This window comes from Solanum verrucosum, unplaced genomic scaffold (assembly GCF_900185275.1).
Source record: "Solanum verrucosum unplaced genomic scaffold, falcon-dt-bn FXZP01000060.1, whole genome shotgun sequence".
Taxonomy (NCBI): Eukaryota; Viridiplantae; Streptophyta; class Magnoliopsida; order Solanales; family Solanaceae; genus Solanum; species Solanum verrucosum.
In genome coordinates, this window is record NW_026020129.1 from 8,455,550 (window position 1) to 8,475,384 (window position 19,835).

The 19,835-nt window shown below is 34.2% G+C and overlaps 2 protein-coding genes and 1 non-coding gene across 4 annotated transcripts; 1 reads left to right on the forward strand and 2 right to left on the reverse strand.

The window, feature by feature from the left end:
* The first annotated feature begins 284 nt into the window (after positions 1 to 284).
* Positions 285 to 12,683, forward strand: LOC125826135 (kinesin-like protein KIN-UB). 2 transcript variants are annotated; one of them, XM_049505441.1, is made up of 19 exons: positions 285 to 515; positions 1,678 to 1,778; positions 1,862 to 1,984; positions 2,780 to 2,965; positions 3,137 to 3,358; positions 3,529 to 3,685; positions 4,282 to 4,431; positions 5,909 to 5,997; positions 6,260 to 6,463; positions 6,710 to 6,811; positions 7,554 to 7,688; positions 7,779 to 7,910; positions 9,274 to 9,412; positions 9,495 to 9,587; positions 10,835 to 10,960; positions 11,089 to 11,214; positions 11,710 to 11,853; positions 12,100 to 12,228; positions 12,330 to 12,683. In XM_049505441.1, exons 1-19 carry the CDS (start codon positions 317 to 319, stop codon positions 12,491 to 12,493), a joined length of 2,721 nt encoding a protein of 906 aa, XP_049361398.1. In that variant the 5' UTR covers positions 285 to 316; the 3' UTR covers positions 12,494 to 12,683. The 2 variants fall into 2 exon arrangements, with proteins under 2 accessions (XP_049361398.1, XP_049361399.1); XM_049505442.1 differs by having other exon boundaries at positions 1,684 to 1,778.
* A 3,883-nt stretch (positions 12,684 to 16,566) lies between these two features.
* LOC125827227 (U6 spliceosomal RNA) lies at positions 16,567 to 16,669 on the reverse strand. The gene has a single exon (XR_007442978.1). It is a non-coding gene; the product is annotated as a U6 spliceosomal RNA (small nuclear RNA).
* On the reverse strand, positions 16,619 to 17,903 carry LOC125826600 (AT-hook motif nuclear-localized protein 22-like). The gene is made up of 2 exons (XM_049505950.1): positions 17,523 to 17,903; positions 16,619 to 17,343 (listed from the first exon to the last, which is right to left on the reverse strand). Exons 1-2 carry the CDS (start codon positions 17,713 to 17,715, stop codon positions 16,661 to 16,663), a joined length of 876 nt encoding a protein of 291 aa, XP_049361907.1. The 5' UTR covers positions 17,716 to 17,903; the 3' UTR covers positions 16,619 to 16,660.
* Positions 17,904 to 19,835: the final 1,932 nt, after the last annotated feature.

Below are 19,835 nucleotides of genomic sequence, written 5' to 3' on the forward strand. Positions count from 1 at the left end.
AATTCAAATCACAAGACCGTTAATCTTCAACAAGTATATTAATGATTAATGATGAAACAGAGATTACAGTAAGATTAATTATGTTTTTTAATTACATACGTCACTAAAAAGGGTATTTAAGTCATTTTATCTAAATAGCAGAGAAAAAACAGCACATGACCCACCAGTGACCACCACCACAAACTCCATGACCCGATCCTCTATTTCCATGACTCCCCACGACTTTTTGAACTCCTCCATTTTCATCATCAACAACACTTAGAAAAACCACAACAACGAGTAGAAGAAGAAGCTGAATTTTGGAAGGAATGCAACAATGTCTACGGCTTACAGAAACGGAACACTTCCTAAAGGAGCTTTAAAGGTAGATAGACCTCTATTTATGAATTCAAGTACAAAAGCTTCTGCTTCTTTCAAATCAAAAACCGCCGGTCATACTCCGGTTTCCGGTCCTCGCCGTAAAAGCACTGGCTCCGTTGGTAATTCTGCTGCTAACACTAAGGATGGTACTTATGGTGAGTAATTTCACTTAATTTCGTTAAAAGTTGATCTAGTTTTCGGCGGATAATGTAAGAGAAGTAATCGGTTGATTTTACTTGATAAATGAGCTCTCATTTCCTTAAGGAATTTAATTTACTCTCCAAAAAAAAAATTGTTCTGTTTGATTTTTTTTTGTTCATTTTGGGCGGATAATATGAGAAAATTAAGCGTTTGATTGTATTTTTTTTTTAAATTTTGAGAAGGCAAAGGTAAAGGCGTTGATTGTTAGTTAGATACAGCTGCTTGATTAATTAGCAATTGTGATGAGTTTTAAGCAATGGAAACATGTGTGCAAGGCTAAAGCAGTACAGTATTAATGTCCTTAAGAAGTTAATTATTCTGGAAAAGTTTTGTTCCTTTCCTTTTCGTTTTCGAAGCATAATGTGGGATGACTAGCAGATTGCTTTGATTATTGTAATGGATTTGACCTAAGTTGGTTAGATGCAGCTGGTTGGATTTATTGTAGAATTTATGATGAGTCTAAGCAATGGAAGCATGTGACTTCCAAGCTAAAGTATATTAATCTCCTTAAAGATTTTAATTAATTTGGGGAAAAGTTGCTCTTCTTTTTTTCCCCTTTTGTTTTTTCAGCTGATGAAGTAAGAAAACTAAGGAGTTGTTAGGTGTGATAGTTTATTTTAGTTAGGTAGACCAAGCTGTGATAATTATGATAGAGTCTGAATTTCCTTTAGGGTTTTAGTTAATTTATAAATAAAAATTGGTCTTGTGTAAAGTCATTTTTGTTGTTTGTTTCTTGTAGAGTAAGAAATTAAGACCTTGTTTTGTTAGTTGTAATAGTAATGAATTTTTCTCCACATAGTAGTTATGATTTAATTTAGTTACAATCAGCCATCTGATTTAATATGCTAGCATTTATGATGGTGCTGCGAAGCTAAAATATTTTTAATTATATTTTTGGTTCTGAAAAAATGATAAGAGTTGGTTACTGAACTTAAAATCATACATTTTGACATAATAAAATAATCATATTTATGGAATAATGCTTTAAATTTTGTTACATGGGAGCCTTTGTTGAATTGAAGCCAAGCGGAGAAATCTGTGTTGTATTATGTATTATCCAAAGTCCTGTGAATATTGATTAATCAAGGAAGGTTTCATTTTGCTGCTCTGTAACAGTTTCAGGACGTGTTAGAGTTGCAGTAAGACTTCGTCCTCGAAATGCGGAGGAGATGGTGTCTGATGCTGATTTTGCTGATTGTGTGGAGTTGCAGCCTGAGGTATTCCAAGCAAACCTCTAACATTCTTGTCAAAGTAATATGAGCACTGCTGATTTTAATTCCATTTCTTTTGTCGTTTCCAGCTCAAAAGGCTTAAACTTCGAAGGAATAACTGGGATTCAGACACCTATGAATTCGATGAAGTGCTTACAGAATTTGCTTCACAAAAGCGTGTTTACGAAGTAGTGGCCAAACCTGTGGTTGAGGTTGCCTGCAAAATCCTACCTATTCTGTTGTTTAATACATAAATTATGAATGAGCTGTTTATCTTCTGCACATGCTTTGGTTTACGCATTGAAAGAACTAGAGGAAATTTGTTACTGACTAGGCAGTATCTGACTATTATACTGGGAAAGTTCATTTCAGAGCTGTAAATATTGTTTCACTTGATGCACATAACAAGAGTGTAAAATATGTTTTACCAAATTCTGTGAATTATCAATGAATGGCTTACATACCTGTCGTTTACAATTAATTCTTCTTCTAACTATCAGTGATTGGGCACTTTATCCCACAAAGAAGCATGTTTTGAAAGCCAAAGCTCCAAGTTTCTGTTTTCCCAAATGACTTGTTTCCAAGGTGGGCAGCTTTTGCTAAATATTTCATACTTCTCAAAACACCTATATGCCAGATACAACAAACAATTTCTCTGAGTAGCTTTCTTCTAAAGTATGTAAGATATTTATCTGGCAAATCATGAAGTCCATCTCAGTAGAAGTATTTCTGTAATATCTTCTTGAAAAGCAAGCATAAGATCAATAAGCACTTTTGTAACAATTAAAATGTCTTTTGGATTCTGTAATATAACTTTTGTTAGTTCTTATTAATTCCTTGCTGGTTAAATCTGTAGTTGTACATGGTGTTATCTAATCACTTCTTTGTGTGTAATAAGGAACCATTTTGTTCTAACACTGATCTGGTTTCATATGGTTGTATTCCTTCTTTATATCTTCCGATAATGAAGTGGCTCACATTCCGTTCTAATTTTTTTCTCCTTGCAGAGTGTTCTGGATGGTTATAATGGAACAGTCATGGCATACGGGCAGACTGGGACAGGAAAAACTTACACTCTTGGACGACTCGGAGAAGAGGACACTGCTGATCGAGGGATAATGGTTCGTGCAATGGAGGATATTCTTTCCGAAATAACACCAGAGAAAGATTCTATCTCTGTCTCTTATTTTCAGGTTTCTTCCTTCTACAGAGCTGAAAGTTCCTTCTTTTTCAAAAACCTTTTTAACCACTTTTATTATCATACCTGATAACAGCTATGTCAAGTTTCATTCGCATCATTGATTGTTTCATGCTTGTTTCTGACTCTAAGGTGTGTAAGTGGGGTTGGTTATCTGTCAATGCAGCTTTATATGGAGAGTATTCAGGATCTCCTAGACCCAGTGAACGACAACATATCAATTGTTGAAGATCCCAAAACTGGAGATGTTTCATTACCTGGGGCTACTACAGTGGATATCAGAGACCAGAAGAGTTTCCTTGAACTCCTTCGCGTGGGTGAAGCTCATCGTTTTGCTGCTAACACTCAATTAAACACAGAATCTTCACGAAGCCATGCTATGCTGATGGTTAGACGATTCTCTCTCTTGTGGGTTAATACAGTTCCTATTTTTATTTTTTAGGTTGTGAAATTACGGATAGTGGCTTGACCACTGTTCTTGAACCTCTTCCCGATTATGCCAATGGACAGGGACATCAACAAAGTTCAGTGTTACAGAACTTTTGTTTTCTATCGCAGGTACATGTTGAAAGGTCTGTCAAGGGAAGAGATTCTGTTATTTCATCTGAAAACGGGAGTACTTCTCACACAGCTAAAGCATTCAAGCCACCTGTTGTGAGGAAAAGCAAACTAGTTGTTGTGGATCTTGCTGGTTCAGAGCGCATAGACAAATCAGGTATGTTACGAGGGTTTATGGGAAAATGTATCCTTCTGTAGCTTTTATTATGTATCCACAACTGGAGCATTTTATTTCTGTTTACAGAAAACGTTTTATACAAGGATTATAATAGTTTTTTTAATTCTTGATATCATGTTTGAGTGGCAGTTGAAACAATTGTGTTACTTGACACAATTGATGCTAAGTAATTCCAACGAGTTAGTTGAGTTGTACTTCTGGAGGCTTCAATATGCATTTTCCTTTCAATTCCTTACACTCTAGTCACTCAATTCGAATAGGCATATGAGTCTGTTTTACCTTTTAACCCTCTTTCGGCGTCTGATTGATTTCAACTAAGAAGCTGGTCTGTGTTCTCCAAATAAAAGCTGAATTGGTCTTTTGACATTTATGATGCAAGAATGTGGCTACACTTCGGAACTGATTACTGCAGGCTAATCTGTGACCAATATTTTGGGTTTCCCAGACTTGTTGGCTTGGGCTATCTAAGGCACCATGTTGATGTTTCTAAAATTTCCTTGGAGCAATTAGTTGAGATTTAAAACCGGATAAAGCTAAGGAAGCATTGGTTCCTCGTTTTGTATTGCATTTGACAGGAAGTGAAGCACATACGCTGGAAGAAGCTAAGTCCATTAATCTCTCCTTGAGTGCATTAGGAAAATGTATCAATGCGTTAGCAGAGAATAGTGCTCATGTTCCAGTTCGTGACTCAAAGCTCACAAGGTTGCTTCGAGATTCATTTGGAGGTAAGGTACTTAATATCAATATTTTGAAGCTCTTCTGGGTTAAGCAAACATAACTTAACATGACCCAAAATTTTATCACTGCACTTGAAAGCCAGGGAACATCTTTAAGTATATTCAGTTATGAAAGCCATATACTTCTCTGATGAGTGTAGTTCTTGCCTTCTTGGAGACTCAATTCCTGTACTGCGAGGTTTATCGTGAAATTAATAGCCTGTTTGGCCCAAACAAGCTTTTTGGAGGTCAAAAGTGCTTATTAAAAAAAAAAAAGAGGTGATTGACCAAGCTTTTGGGAGAAAATAAGTGTTTCTTGTGAGTAGCAGAAGCTGTTAGTCAGAAGCTAAAGAAAGTAGCTTTTCCCCAAAAGAACTTTTGAGAAAAATGCACTTACAAGCACTTTTATTAAAAAGCTTGGCCAAATATTAATTATTGCTCAAAAGTGTCTTTTAAATTTATGGGCCAAATAAAACTGGCTCTCACCAAAAATACTTTTTCAGTAACACATTTGGGAAAAACACTTTCCAAAATAAGTTGATTTAGAATCTTGGCCTAACAGGCTATAAGTCTACAATGATCAAATCCCTATTTATACTTGAGCTTATTTAAAGCACTTTTCATGTGGACATTCTTGCATCTCATTAAATTATCTTTAGCTGCATGTAGATTTTTTTAGTATGATTCAACCTACTTGATTTTAACAGTAACCAACACCCAGATGAAGAAAGGAACATAGTTATAATCTTTTCCTTATCTTTACCAAGAGAATCTGTTAAAATGGCTTATATTCACCTTTTTAGCAACTGAATTCGATGCACTTTTAGTTATTGAAAAAAAAGAAAAATAATCTCACTATTTCAAGTCCAAGCTACATGACTACATCCTAACATGCATAATTTTTCAGAGGTATGGAAATCAAGTATAGAGTCATTCAACAAGTTTTTGATTAAATTATCGAAAAGTCGTCTTGTTCCAAAAATCTGTCATATCTAACATAAGTTTAGGATAGTCGTATTATAAATCTCTAACTATGTCCTTATTGAAGACATTGTGATTTTTCTGACTTGGTTGACTCAATTTAAGTTCACGGTCAAAATAAAGTGCATTAATTACTGAAAGATTTAACATCCTTTAAGACCAGGAGTTTTATATAGTTTCTACCCGATACTACAGTGAGTTGCTAGGTTGGCCGGCATTCTAATCCAGTATATCTTTTTTGGCCAAAAGATGGATACCCTACATTCTTTCATTTGGAGTGTAGTTCCTTCTCTAGAGCTAGACTGCTTAAACTTATACTGACCGTGAAACTTGTGAAAGTAGCATGTCATCTGTTCAGTACTGTATCAACTTTGATGCATAATTATGATTTTTGTATCCTACTTAACCACTTATCATAAACCATCACCATGAGATGCTATTTACTTAAAAAGGAACATTGTCATGGGACATAAAGCAAGGTCATCACATTGTTGAATACTCACAGGTACAGCAAGAACTTCATTGGTTATCACGATAGGTCCATCTCCACGTCATCGAGGAGAGACGGCAAGCACCATAATGTTTGGACAGAGGGTAATCCTCACCTCTATTTCTTCTCCTACGGGAATGTAAATTTTATGATAAAACTAGTGTAGTCCTTTGTATTGATACTTTAAGCAAGCACGGGCTGGCTAATGCTAACTCAGTTATGATCTATTCTCTTGGTTTCTCTTTGAATTATCATGCCAGTAGAACTTGTATGCACTGGGATAAGAGAATATTAGCAAACTTCTCTTCTTGCCTTTTTCAGCTTTACACATGCTAGGAGTTGGAGTAAATTATTTGTGTTTTACAGGCTATGAAGGTGGAGAATATGTTGAAAATTAAGGAAGAGTTTGACTACAAAAGTTTGTCCAGAAGGCTTGAAATGCAGCTAGACAAACAAATTGCAGAACATGAAAGGCAGCAGAAAGGGTTTAAGGATGATATTGAGAGGATTGCCCAAGAAGCTCAGGTTCGAATTGCTGAAGCTGAAAAAGGTTATGCAGAAGCATTGGAGGTAGGAACATGTTTCATAAATTTTGCAACAACAGCCGAATCTTATATAACATGCTCTTTCATGTTCAGTTCGTTTTCACTTTATGTTAAGTTATGCATCATCTATTTCATCTCACTCTAATTTTCCATGATCATCTTTTTGTTTGAACTGTGTAATTTTTATATCACCAGATTTTATGCCATGACCAGTATTTTCACTGTCGTTGTCTTTCTTCTCTTTTTGTTCCCTTTCTTCCATTATCTGCAGAGGGAAAGGTTGCAGTACCAGAGTGATTATATGGATGCAATAAGCAAGCTAGAGGAGCAATGGGCAGCAAATAAACAAAAGCATGAAAATGAGAAGGCCAAGGTGAGTTCAGAAGATATAGCATTATTAAGAATGGATGGATAGGTGCATCTAATGAGTTATGCATCATGTACTGTTGCGTTTTCAATTAACTTAATGATAGGAATCAATCAACCTCAGGTTTCCAATGGTGCAATTTATGCCTTATCGTATATTATGCATATATAAGCAGAGGTTCTCAAATGATCCAAAGAATTCATGTGGCTTAAGGAAAGTCAATTCTAATGATGATGACCAGATACTTCCCATGAATGTGTTTTAATCTTTTAGACTTGTATGTATTGTTGTATGTATTAAAATGAATATTTTGCTATGGGGTCACAAAGTCATATGGTATTGTGCTACAAAGATATGTCAATTGGCTCTAGCTTCTAGTACTGCTGCTATAAAATGAGGTATATTGAATGTGTTCAAGGTTAGTCTTGAAAGTGATGCTAGTGCTCTTAAGAGAAAAATGAAGCAGAATCCACTTTCTATTCTAAAATACCATGTTGGTTGTTTTGTGTTTCCGAAGGTAAGTATCCCATGGAAATTTGTTTAAACACGGGTTATTTAAATTGTGATCTCATAAGTCTCTTCCTTTCAGTTCATGTGTGTAATAGACATGCTTGTCTTCTCTTTGAACTTTTACATATACCTAAGCAACTGTCTGTAACGGTGAAATAGCTTTCCTCTCATGTTCCAATTTCTGAATCAATGATGAATATAACTTTGCTTTTGCTGCTTATTTTTCCTCATTTGGCAGTCATCAGTGCTCTCTGCTTCTATGGAAGTTGCTGAACTTAAAAAGTTGTTTGAAAATGAAACTATTTCAAGGAAAGCTGCAGAAGAGGAAATTGACAATCTTAAAAATCAACTAGCACAATGGAAAAGGTCAGAGGTAATGATTTGTCCGAAAAGTCCTTTGATCATTCTGTATATCTTAATTGCAGTTTGTAGATTGCTACTGATGATGTTTGTGATGTCATAGGCTGCTGGAAATTCTGAGATTTTAAAGCTGCGGAAAATGCTAGAAGATGAAAAATGTCAGAAAGCAAAGCTTGAAGAAGAAATTGCAGTACTTCAAAGTCAGCTGTTGCAATTAAGTTTTGAAGCTGATGAGGTAAAAAAATATTTATCTCAAAGTTACTGACTTAGTATTGTTGGAGAAATCATTGGACTTGTATGCCCTTACTTTTGCCATGGTTGACCACCAGACATGAAAGAAAAGTTCAAAACTTGAAGCAGCTTCTATATAGTCGACTATATCCTCTTTCTCTCAGAATTGCCTGTAGTGAAGTCTGTTTGTTTAGACCTTTATCATAGTGTTATATTTTATTATATATATATATATATATATATATATATATATATGTGCACCCAATCTCAAAGATATATGGTACCCGTCAATATAAATCCTGAATCCACCTCTCCGTACTAGTGCACCTCTTCATAAAATCTTGGAAATGTCTCTGGTGATTGTTCCACATTGAGCCTCTCATGATTGGTCTTACCCGAAAAATTAATATAGTTCCACTTCATTCATTTACTTAAAAGGGAATTTTTTTTTCCGTCTACATGCATACATACATAAAAAGAAATTAAGTAACTATGTAATACGTTCAATATTATTACGATGATTTAATTCTAGTTTTGTTGATTATAACGTTAATGTTCTTTTTTGTCTTACTTTTGTATTTTAATTAAATAAAATTGACAAACTTTGTTAAATTCTTTCATAATGAATATTTAAAATCATTGATCTGTTTAATGCAAAAGTGTATCTTTCTATGTCTTTTGTCTTAATTTGATAAAGCACTTTTTAGAAAACATGGTGAAACAAAAGTTGCTAAACACAAATTGGTACTCTCCCGAAGTATTCTGTGTAGATCCATTTTGAAAAGTGCTTCTCAAAACAAGCAGATTGAACATTTGAACTTTGGAAATTTGGCCAATCATCCCTTAGTTATGGGGGCATCATCTGAGGCCTGGTTGAAGGGAAATTGCAAAATTGAAATACTTTATGTTAAAGGGTTCGTTTGTGATCTCTTTACAGTTGTGGACTGTGGTCCTGTGGTAACCAGTTCACATTGTTGTGCCCATGGTCTGTGAGAAGTGCTCGAGGGCTTCATGCTTCCGTTTGCCTCTTCTACACTTGCATTAAAGAACTTCTAAACCATCTTTTTGGGTAAAGAAAAACAAGTCAAATGGGTTACATCTGAGATTAGTGTGCTAGATATAAATCTATACATGAGTTAGTTTTGTTGAAGAGTAGAATCTGAAATTCATTGTTGTAGCTTAAAGAAAAATGCATCTTTGAAAGTAAGCTTTTCAAGTACCTGTAAACCTGCAGACTTCAAGGTGTGAACATGTCTTGATATATGCACTGCAGAAATTTTTCATTTCATATAAACATGGTTGCTGATTAAATGAGCTTATTTGTCAGTTAACTGGAACTTAAATTAAACGATGTATTCTTTTCTTAGACTAGGAGGAATCTTGATAGAGGAGAGACTGAAAAGCTGCCAGGCACTCTAGATTCTCCAATTCCTCCATTTATGCATCAGCACCTAGGAGATTCAGGAGTTGGAGAGAAGGCCTCAATGGCAAAACTGTTTGAACAAGGTGAGAGATGGACTTTATCCTAGGGGTTATTATCTATTCTTACTCTTCTACTCCCTAATATAATTTACACTGCTTTCACCAGTGGGCCTCCAAAAGATTTTGTCATTACTTGAATCAGAAGATGCTGATGTACAGATTCATGCTGTGAAAGTTGTAGCAAACTTGGCGGCCGAAGGTAGTGTTATGCTATTTCATTTTCAATGTTACATCTTTAGTTCATGTCTCTTACTACTTGCAATCTGTAGTTTGTTGGGCATAGATGCAATCTGCTTGATTGAGATGTGTAAACCCTATCAATAGCTATACCTCGTTAGTTTTCTAATCGTCGGAGGGATGTGGTTATAAGTCACATGTAGGGGTGTCAAAAATGAACCCAAACATAGGTAACCCGCCCATAATTTTAAGGGTTGGGCTCAAGATAATTTGAATTGAGTTCAATCTCAACCCATTCAAGCCTAGCCCATTTTAAGAGAATCCTCAATTGAGCCCAATTCAATCTCCAATTTCAACCCGTTTTAAAACTCTTTACTAAGATATGTTCCTATATTAAAGGTATGAATTATTATCTATTTAACATCTTTTAGGATTTATCTATCCATTTGTTACTTTTTTTAAAAAAAAATCTTGAGCTGAAATTTGAATGGTGATTATAAAAGTTAAATATCACTATGTTAAAATTATTGAGATTAATCTGGTCAAATTGGGTGGGTCAAGACCCAACCCGTTTTTTTTCCCATTTGAACCCAACCCATTTGAGCCCAAAGTAAACTTGGGCGGGTCAAGACCCAATCCAATTTCTATTTTAACCCATTTTAATATCTCTAATTTCAACCCAACTCGCCCATTTGACACCCCTAGTCACATGAATGATAGCTTGTCAACTTTGTTTACATGAGTCTAGTAATAGATATGCAAGTTCTCAAATTTTTGGATAAAACAGGTAAAGCTGTTTTGCATTATCTAAAATATAGTACTCCTTTTTTCTGAAATTCAACATCTATCTTCTGATTTTTAGTTTTCTCTAAAACAGTGTCATTGTCCTAAGAAAGAATGTTATGTATACCATACTACTCACACCCCAATTATTTATTTAACACCTCACCATTCAAAGTGGAGGGATTAGTCCTTATTTCTTGCTGTAAAGTGCCTCCAAGCAAGTGGTTGAAGGACAAGAATGGAGGTCAGTCAATCCAATTCACTTAATTTAAAAGTTCATTAAACTTAATCCATTAAGAACCTTCATCATAGACCTTATAAAGAGTAGCATATTACTACCGACAACCTAATGTACGAATATTAAAGAGAAAGGTTATAAACAAGCAGAAATGATGTTACACGTCACAGTTGAAAATTGAGAAATGCAAAAGAGGTAGTATCAAGTCCTTGAATGGTGGTGACTTTTCCTTATTCCATCTATTTCAGAGGCAAACCAGGAGAGAATTGTAAAAGCTGGCGGTCTTAAATCTCTGTTAACTCTTCTGAGAAGCTCCAATGATGAGACAATTCACAGAGTTGCGGCAGGTGCAATTGCAAATCTTGCTATGAATGGTGAGCTTTGCATCACCTCACAGACTAATGAATATTATGAGTTAATATTCAATTCTACTGTTAATGTCCCTTTTTTTCATACGCAAGTCACTCTCTATTAAGTGATGTCATTCTTTCAAATGGAACAGAGTCAAATCAGGAGCTCATCATGTCTCAAGGAGGCATCAGTTTGTTATCAGTCACAGCAGCCAAAGCCGAAGATCCTCAAACCCTTCGCATGGTTGCCGGGGCCATTGCTAACCTCTGTGGAAATGGTATTATTTGTTGCCTTAATACTGAATATTCTAAGCTAATTCCCTCTCGACGATGAAGCTTATTCCCCATCGTAAAATTTCTTTGTATTTCAAGTAATTGTAGAAGATACTGTAAGAACAACGGATATGGTAATATCGTCTTTCTGATATCAACTTCCAAACTTTCATTTGATGTAGAGCTGTAATAAAAGGACGTTAGTTTCTCTCTCGTAGTGGTGAATTTCACCATTCTAAATTTGAATAAATATGATACCTCAAGGCTCAACTGAACTGTCCCTCTCTCCCCTTAGTCCTCCCCTTCAACCAAAGAAGAATAAAAGAGCACTTAACAGTAAAACAAGAAAAAAGGATGAACCTAGAGAAAAAGGAAATAACTTTTGTTCCATGAGAAAATCTTTTACTAAACATCCTTAATGAAGTATCACTGCATGGGATTTAGTCATGGGTAATTGGATCCTGCTGTTAACATCTATTGGATCTTTTAACCTTTTACAGAAAAGTTACAACCAAAGCTACGAGCGGAAGGTGGAGTTAAGGCGTTACAAGGAATGGTCAGATCCCGACATCCTGATGTTCTGGCTCAAGTTGCTCGTGGAATTGCAAATTTTGCAAAATGTGAATCAAGGGCATACACTCAAGGTTAGTTGTATACACACTTGCTTTATCTCTGCTCCTTTTCTCCTGCCTCTCCTCCTCACTTCCTGCACCACCAACAAAATTCCAGAATAGATTTCACTGTGCTGATAGCAATATTATAGTCAGTATATCATAGTTTTTGTACTAGTCTCCACATATACACAGTTGGGATGGTGTATTGCATGTTCTAGCGAAGAGAGAAGTCTCACTACTATAGTTTCGTGGCACTGCCAATGATTACTATGACAGGAAGCAAGACAGGAAAGTCTCTCCTTATTGAAGATGGAACCCTTCCATGGATTGTACAGAATGCTAATAATGAGGCATCTCCAATAAGGCGTCATATTGAGCTGGCACTCTGCCATTTAGCACAACATGGTAAATAGTGGTTCTGGTTTAGCTTTAACATTTTGCTTGAAACTGTGGATAGTGATTCTGATTTAATTTTTTTCATGAATTCTTGAAACTGCTAATTACAGAAGTAAATGCAAAGGATATGATCAAGGGAGGTGCCTTGTGGGAGCTTGTTCGTATATCCAGAGATTGTTCACGAGATGATATAAGGACTCTTGCATATCGCACTCTAACCTCCAGCCCAAGTTTCCAGGCAGAGTTGAAACGCCTGAGGATAGATTATGGTTGAACATTGACATGTGTTATTTAGAATATATAGTTATTAACATAGGTAGCTGATTCTTTTTCCACAGAAACAATGTTTTATGGTGACACTGGTTTCGAATCCTCTTAAACTCTCGTTGATGCAGTGTCAGTTAGGATAACTAGTTTGCAGCTAACAGAAACAATTAATTTTGTAAATTTGCTTGAATTAGGAGGGTAGGTATCAGCTGAGCCAGGATCATTATAATGTAAAGCTTTGATTATTTTTATTCATATATCAATTGAAGCGTGCAACATGTCATTTGTCAAGGGCGAAGTTCAGAGTCGCCGGAGCTCAATTGGTCGACGACGCCCGTCAAACACGGCTGCTGGTGTAAACGTTCTAATCCTAAAGCTCATATTTTATAACTTATTATCTTCTGTCATTTCTTTGTTTATTCTTTTAAGTTATTGATTGGTGTCCTTTTGCATTTGAAATGTTCTGTTTGGAGGTAGTGTTTGTCCTAGCTCTCCATTTGGCAATAGAATTGTATGCATTGCTCAAGATCCGTTTAGTCACTGAGTGATTGTTTTTTTCTTTATACTTTTGGAGAGGTGTGAGTCCTACGATGGAGGAAAGAGGAATCAAGGAGAAGACATTTGAATACAAAATGAAATTACAGGATTTACATACGGACAAGTCTTGTAGCTAAACAATAAAATCAAAGCTAATCTTATTTAGCAACAAAATAAATGATAAATTATCACAAAAAAAATATACTCCTATGTTAATTAGCTATGAGTTATCTAGTGATAGATTAGCAATGAAGTTTATCACTAGTTTCAGTTTATTTTATAGGTGTTGAGTGAGAGTCAATATCCTAGGGTTTGAGACTCATTTTGACTTTAGAAAAAAGGACATAACAACTGCCCCTTAGCACATCTTTTTCTTCTAGCCAATTGATTGAGAAGCAATATCCACAAGCATAAGCATTATGGAGAAGACAAGTTGAACAACTTGCCTCTTAACACTTGTAAAAAAAAAAAGCAATGTTATCTTGTGATGCAAATTGCCTTTGACTTTATTTGCTTCTTGAATAGCTAGCTGGTACAGCACATTTATAAACCTTACCTGATGCAACACTAGAATCATTTTTAAATTTTTTTAATACGTAATTGGTAGAGACTTCAAAATGTTTCAGTAGGCCCATGGTGTTGTATGAAGGATCCCACCCGCACCCAATTATTATCGCACTTGGGTGGAATCCTTTCTTTTTAATGATCATTTAAAAATATTTATGAAGAGTTCGAGCTAACATAAATACTGGTTTATTTAGGGGTATGGGCTTTTAAGCATAGATGGAAATTATGAAGATGAACCACAATACCAAAGCAATTGTGTATCCTATTCCTTCCCCACCAAAAAAGTCATTATACATTTCACATTGACCAAAAACATATGATGGATAATACCTTAATCCCATGAAACAGACAACTCATATTTGAATAAAAAGTGTTCAAAATAAAAGCAATGAAACATAGGCTTACGTCCAATCATTTGCAGACCTAAATGAATGGACACAATTGGCAATCCCCATTTCCAGTTTCTATTTTTATTTATTTTTAAATATATATTTTTTCAGTAATTCCTATAGGACCCTCAAAAAAGCATAGCCACATTCAGAAAAAAGAAGAAGTAAGACTGAATTAACAAGCAAGAAAAATTATTTAAAAGGGAAAAAATGGAAGAGGATGAGAAGGTTACAACTTAGAAGAACAAATCTATATATATTTATACAACTTTTTACACACTAAAGTATAAGATTACCTAAAAGGATAATTGCAGGTAACCGTAAAGTAAAACTAATAACAAAATGAAAAATAAGACGATAGAGTTACTTATTATGTAATATTGTAGAATGCATGTTCCTTCTAAATAATTCGAATTTATTTCGTCTACTATTTTAATTAAATCACTACAAAGGTATGCGAGCTAGCTCTTCCTTATTTGTTTTGCTACCTTCATTATTATTACTAGGATATGTGATACTTTATTACACCCCACATGTTCGATGGTATGAGTGCTGCAAGCACAACAAAGGAGAAAAGGAGTGTGTGGTTTCTTTTTTTTCGATTGAGTCAAATTCAGGATTTAAATTCTTAAAAGTTATGGATTACTGGGGGTGTGAATGATTCATATATATATCCACATTGAGAAAAAGCAAAAGGTGAAGAAGTCCTTGAGAGTTTGTCTGAGTAATGTCTATATTAATTTAATTTAGAGAGAGAAGAGGGATAGAATGGATAAGGCATAGAATATCTCAAGATGTTACATATATATTTAAAATATACAACAACACATGAGTATTGATAGCTACATGGGTTGTTGCACTAAAAGCAAGCAATGTAATGACTAGGGGAGTGTGTTGTGGGGAGCTATATCTGTATGTATGCATCTATTGCTTTGGTGCAAAGAATCTCAGCTTTTTGCTTCACATTCAACTTTAAAATAACACAACAAATAATATGCACATATATATTTTATTTGATCTGATTGTATAGATATATATTTTTTACACCATCAATGTATAAAACTTAAACTTTTTCTCTTGCATGCTTCATTCCTAAATGTGTTTAACTTCTATATAGACATTGACTTACATAATCAAATGATCACTAAGATTTTCTTTTTTATGTCATTATTCATAAGATGAGAGGAATTGGTAACTTGAAAAATGTCATTATAGTGGCATCCCAAACTATAAATTTTAAACCCTCAATCTATCTTTGTATATACTACGCTTTCGATGCATATATATATATATAATGAGAATTATTGAAAACAACCTGAAATTGAACGTGAATTGTTAGTTTTATTTCCGAATTATTAATAGCCTTAAAAACACCCTTTTACTTGACTAACTGAACTTAAATACATTTTCGATCTTATAACATGAGTGAAACACACCCCTAAATTCTCGTTAAGTTTAGGGGTATTTTCAACACTTATTTCAGTTTTTTATTAAGAGTTTCATGCTCCTACAAGAGTTTGAATCCATTTGTTATGTCATGTGGCAGATGGAGGGTGTATCTAAGTTTAGTAAGTCAAATAGAGGTGTGTTTTTAAGACTATCAATAGTTTAAAAATAAAATTAACAATTTGTATTTAAACTAACAATTTGTATCAAGTTCAGAAGTGTTTTCGATAAGGCTAGACGTTATACTTTGCTTTTGCCTCGAAAAAGAACCATATTCTTCAGTAACTGATGCACGTGCATTCCACATGCAATTCATGTCTCCCCCTTCATAAAAACCCTAATTATTCTTCAACAAGATAGGCAGAAAAAAAAAACTTGATTTTTTTTAAAAAAAATTTTGGAAAAGAAATAGAAGAAAATATGTTGAAGAGTTTCACATCGGACATAATGTGACCCATACCCTCTCCTAATTTTGTCTGTCCATAGTTTGCTACCAACCCCTCATTAATGAACCAATACTTATAATTAATACTATTACAGCTCGGTGAACTAAGCTCCTCTTGTATGCGGAGTTTGAGGAAGAGCTAGACTCTAAAGAATATTATTATATGCGGTCTTATCCTGTATTTCTGACAGAAGAATATTTAATACTACTACTATTATCAAGAAAAACATTGTTATTATTGCCATTATCACAATTATATTATCATGATTATGGAATAATGATGCTCTTTTCCAATCAAATGAATCTCATATATATATATATATACACAATCATGGGTTTTTCAAGAAAATCATGGAAAGAGAGTTGGAAGTTATGGGAATGCCAAGAATTTAATAAGATAGATATCACCAAGAAAACTGTGAATTTACAAAGTTAACTTCATTTGATGATCAAATTACATCCACCACATCATTGATCATATCAAAATCAAACTCATTATCACAATCCAAAAGAAAAAAAACTAACTGAAAATGCAAAACACTAAACTCAAAAAAATGTGAAGTAATTAAAACGAAATCAAAGAAACTCGAAAAACCCTTTTCCTAAAAATCATTGCTAAGTGCTCTTGATGAGAAAGAAAAGAGAAAAAAAGACCTCAAAAGAGTTAATTTATAAGCTAATAATTAAATCAAGAGAAAACAATTACCCTTTCTATGTATGATGGATGTCATCCTTGCACATGGGCCATCTTGTCAATTTTCTCTGTATCGTTCCAATTTTATATCTTGCATTAGAATGGAGGTCTTCCGGTTGCCCAATAGGGTTCGGAAGGCAACTGAATGGAGTTTAGAAGATTAGGTGGCATCCCATGAAATAAAGATGGGTCCGCCATCATTTGTTGTTGTTGTCCTCCTTGACCCCCGATATTTCCAGGAGGAGATCCCAGTGATCCTCCTCCTGGAACAACTGGAAGAGGATGATTTTGATCATCCTCTTCCAAAGGAAGTCTTTCATAAGCAGCATTACTAAACGACGCGGACATAATGACAACTGGTCCAGATGCCATAAGTGCACCTACAACACTACCACCAACAACTTGACCTTGTCCGCCTGCTAAATATATAGTCAACCCTGACGTTGTTGGTGGTGCTGGTGGTGGTAAAAACGATCCGGCTAAGGATAATATCTCAAATCTACCATGTAATGTTACAATTGCACCTGGTGAAGCTGGTTGTCTTAAATTAACATTAGTAACAATACCAGTTCCACTCATAATACAAACCCCTCTTTGTCTTCTCCTTGCAAAATTTGATATACTTTCCATAATATCACAACCATCAGCAATTTCCATAACATGAGTTCTAAGAGCATTTGCACTATCTCTAGTTATGATAATTGGTGGTTTAGGTTTGTTCTTGGATCCAGATGGTCTTCCTCTAGGTCTTCTACTCATCTCTCCTTCTCCTGAATTTCCTGTTCGTTTGAAGATATAATTAAGTAATTAAACGTGTGTACTAAATTCACTTTACATAACATGAGTCTAAACTTTCATATGAGACATAATTAAGTAATATATATGAACTCTCTATAACAACTATAAACAGGTTAAACTTTCAGATGAGACAGTCATACAATTCAAACACATGTTATACCTAATCCATCTTTCGATTCTCCACCGTTTGAATTTTCATTATTGTTGTTGTTGTCATCGCGATCTCTCTTCTGACCAGACATGTTGAGACCACTTGTCCCACTTTGTTCATCTTCTGAGTTTTGATGGAATTGATGTAAGTTGAAGTCTCTAGTGTGGAAAGGTGGAGGAAGTGAATGGTTCATTTGATCCATAGAGAGATTCTTTTAACTTCAATTCTACCTTGAGATGGAAATTAGGTTGAAGTTAAGGAAAAAAATGGAAGCAAAAGCAAACCTAAGCTAAAGGGGAATAAGGGTTTGTAAAGAATATAGATAGTGGGGGAAGAGAGAAGCTTAAAAAAAGGAATAAGGGGGAGTAGACTTTGGGTTGCTTGGTCTTATTTTTGTTTTTCTCTTTCTTGTTTTGTGGCTTTTTTTGAGGAAAGGGGCTAGTGTTGTTTATTGAATCAAGGTACTCATAGTCTTCATCATAAAGAAAGGGAATTTTAAGTGGGGTTTTGGGTGTCATCCACCAAGAATTCTCACTAATAATCTCATAAAAACTCTTCATCATCATACTATAATCATCTTCTTCTTGTATATCATGAGCTACCACAAGTGAATCTTGAAGATAGTTTTTTTTTAGGACTTGTGGTGTTCGAGTTAATTTTCACGCAGCTCGATTAATTTTACGAGATATTTGTCATTTCTCACCAGCAAAAGTACCAGCTAACTCTAATGTCTAATAAGGTTTAGACAGATGGCAAGAATCATTTAGTATTTTTGTCTCCGTTGGAAAAAAAAATCTTAAAAAAGGGTACTAAATTTGAGTTAGGGTTAGCTAAAAAAAACTTATATTAGCTAGAGAAATAGATTCAAATGGAGAAATATTAAGTTTTTTTTTTTTGGGCGGTGGATGGGTCCTCTGTATTTTCCTCTTACATACTTCTCGTAGGTGTTTATAATAAAGTAATCAATGAGATTTTTTTTCTAATATCATAAATAACATATGAAGAACCCATCATGCAATATTTCAACATTTTTTGTCATTTTGTTTGGGCATGTCTCAATCAATTAATTTCTATTTCTTTTCCTTTGACCATAAAAAGGGGAAGAAAAGAAAAAAAAAGAGATAAATTAAGGAAAGGAAATCTGTTTCTTCTCTTCACACACTCAGATATATATACTCATATTTGATTGGTTAAGGTTTTCTTATTTTCCTTTTCGTTACCATATTATATTACTTTCATGTTCCACACAATATAGCACCACACACTAAAAGAAAATTGGAATAATTCCTAAATTATTCGTAGCTAATAAATTATTTTAATAATCTATCGTTAATATGTAAAACTAGTAAATGAATTTATTTTTTATCGTTACAAACTTATCTATAATTGAAATCATACATAAATCTCGTCCTAAATTCGTCACATGAAGCTAAGTAATTTCTCCGTAGCTGTCGCTAACTAGTTTCTCATTTGCATTTGTCTTTTATAATAAAGCGTGATAAATAAAAATGAACAGAATCATATCAACATGAATTCACGTGATGAAGTAAATAAGTGAGGCTAGTGAAGTGAAGATAAGAGAGAATGATGGTAAGAAGTAGAAGGAAGGGAAATAATAGGTGTCAAAATTAAATTGGATTGAAGAACGTGTGCAGTGAATATAGTTGCGCTTCGTGCTGTTATAAATTTATATAGATTATATCATATAGTGTATATTTAAGATGGTAAATAATTGTGTGGTGAGCTGGTAAAGTCTTCAATATTTTCAAGAACCACATGCACCATATCCTCTGCACCCCTTCTTATCTCTTTCTACCTCTTTTAATTTTTGTGTCCATAATGGGCTCCACAAATTTACTTATTTTAATAAAAAAAAATGACACATGTCAACTCCCCCGCATTCCATTCAATGGGTGTATTCTTTGAACTTTATTCTAAAACTCTTTGGTCCTAATTGGCTCTCAATTAGAACACCAGAATTTATGTTTTAATGTAATGAGTTTATATTAATTACATAAATGTAATTATTATGAATTTTTATTTATAATTGATGTTAATTTTTTTTCCATATTTTATCTGGCTCTTTTTGATTTGGTATTGCATTTATGAAAAAAAATAAATTAAAATTTGTAATTTAAAATAATTTTTAGATATTTGTATGACTGAGAATCATTTCGGTAAGAATAGTCATAAGACTATCACATCAAATGAGACTTTAGGAATGGAGGATTCTTTTGTTAGGCCATCAGACCATGATGATCCATATGCATAAGTGTAATTCAAATTTAATATTAATAATTAGTGTTCTAAATTTAACTTTGA

What these genes read in the sequence shown, in the direction of transcription:
- LOC125826600 (XM_049505950.1), bottom strand. Translation starts at nt 17,715, where the DNA reads ATGGATCAAATGAACCATTCACTTCCTCCACCTTTCCACACTAGAGAC. An exon ending in AGAATCGAAAGATGGATTAG is followed by an intron (nt 17,344 to 17,522) that starts GTATAACATGTG and finishes TCAAACGAACAG; the next exon opens with GAAATTCAGGAGAAGGAGAG.
- LOC125826135 (XM_049505441.1), top strand. Translation starts at nt 317, where the DNA reads ATGTCTACGGCTTACAGAAACGGAACACTTCCTAAAGGAGCTTTAAAG. An exon ending in GAAGCCATGCTATGCTGATG is followed by an intron (nt 3,359 to 3,528) that starts GTTAGACGATTC and finishes TTTCTATCGCAG; the next exon opens with GTACATGTTGAAAGGTCTGT. An exon ending in GTTATGCAGAAGCATTGGAG is followed by an intron (nt 6,464 to 6,709) that starts GTAGGAACATGT and finishes CATTATCTGCAG; the next exon opens with AGGGAAAGGTTGCAGTACCA.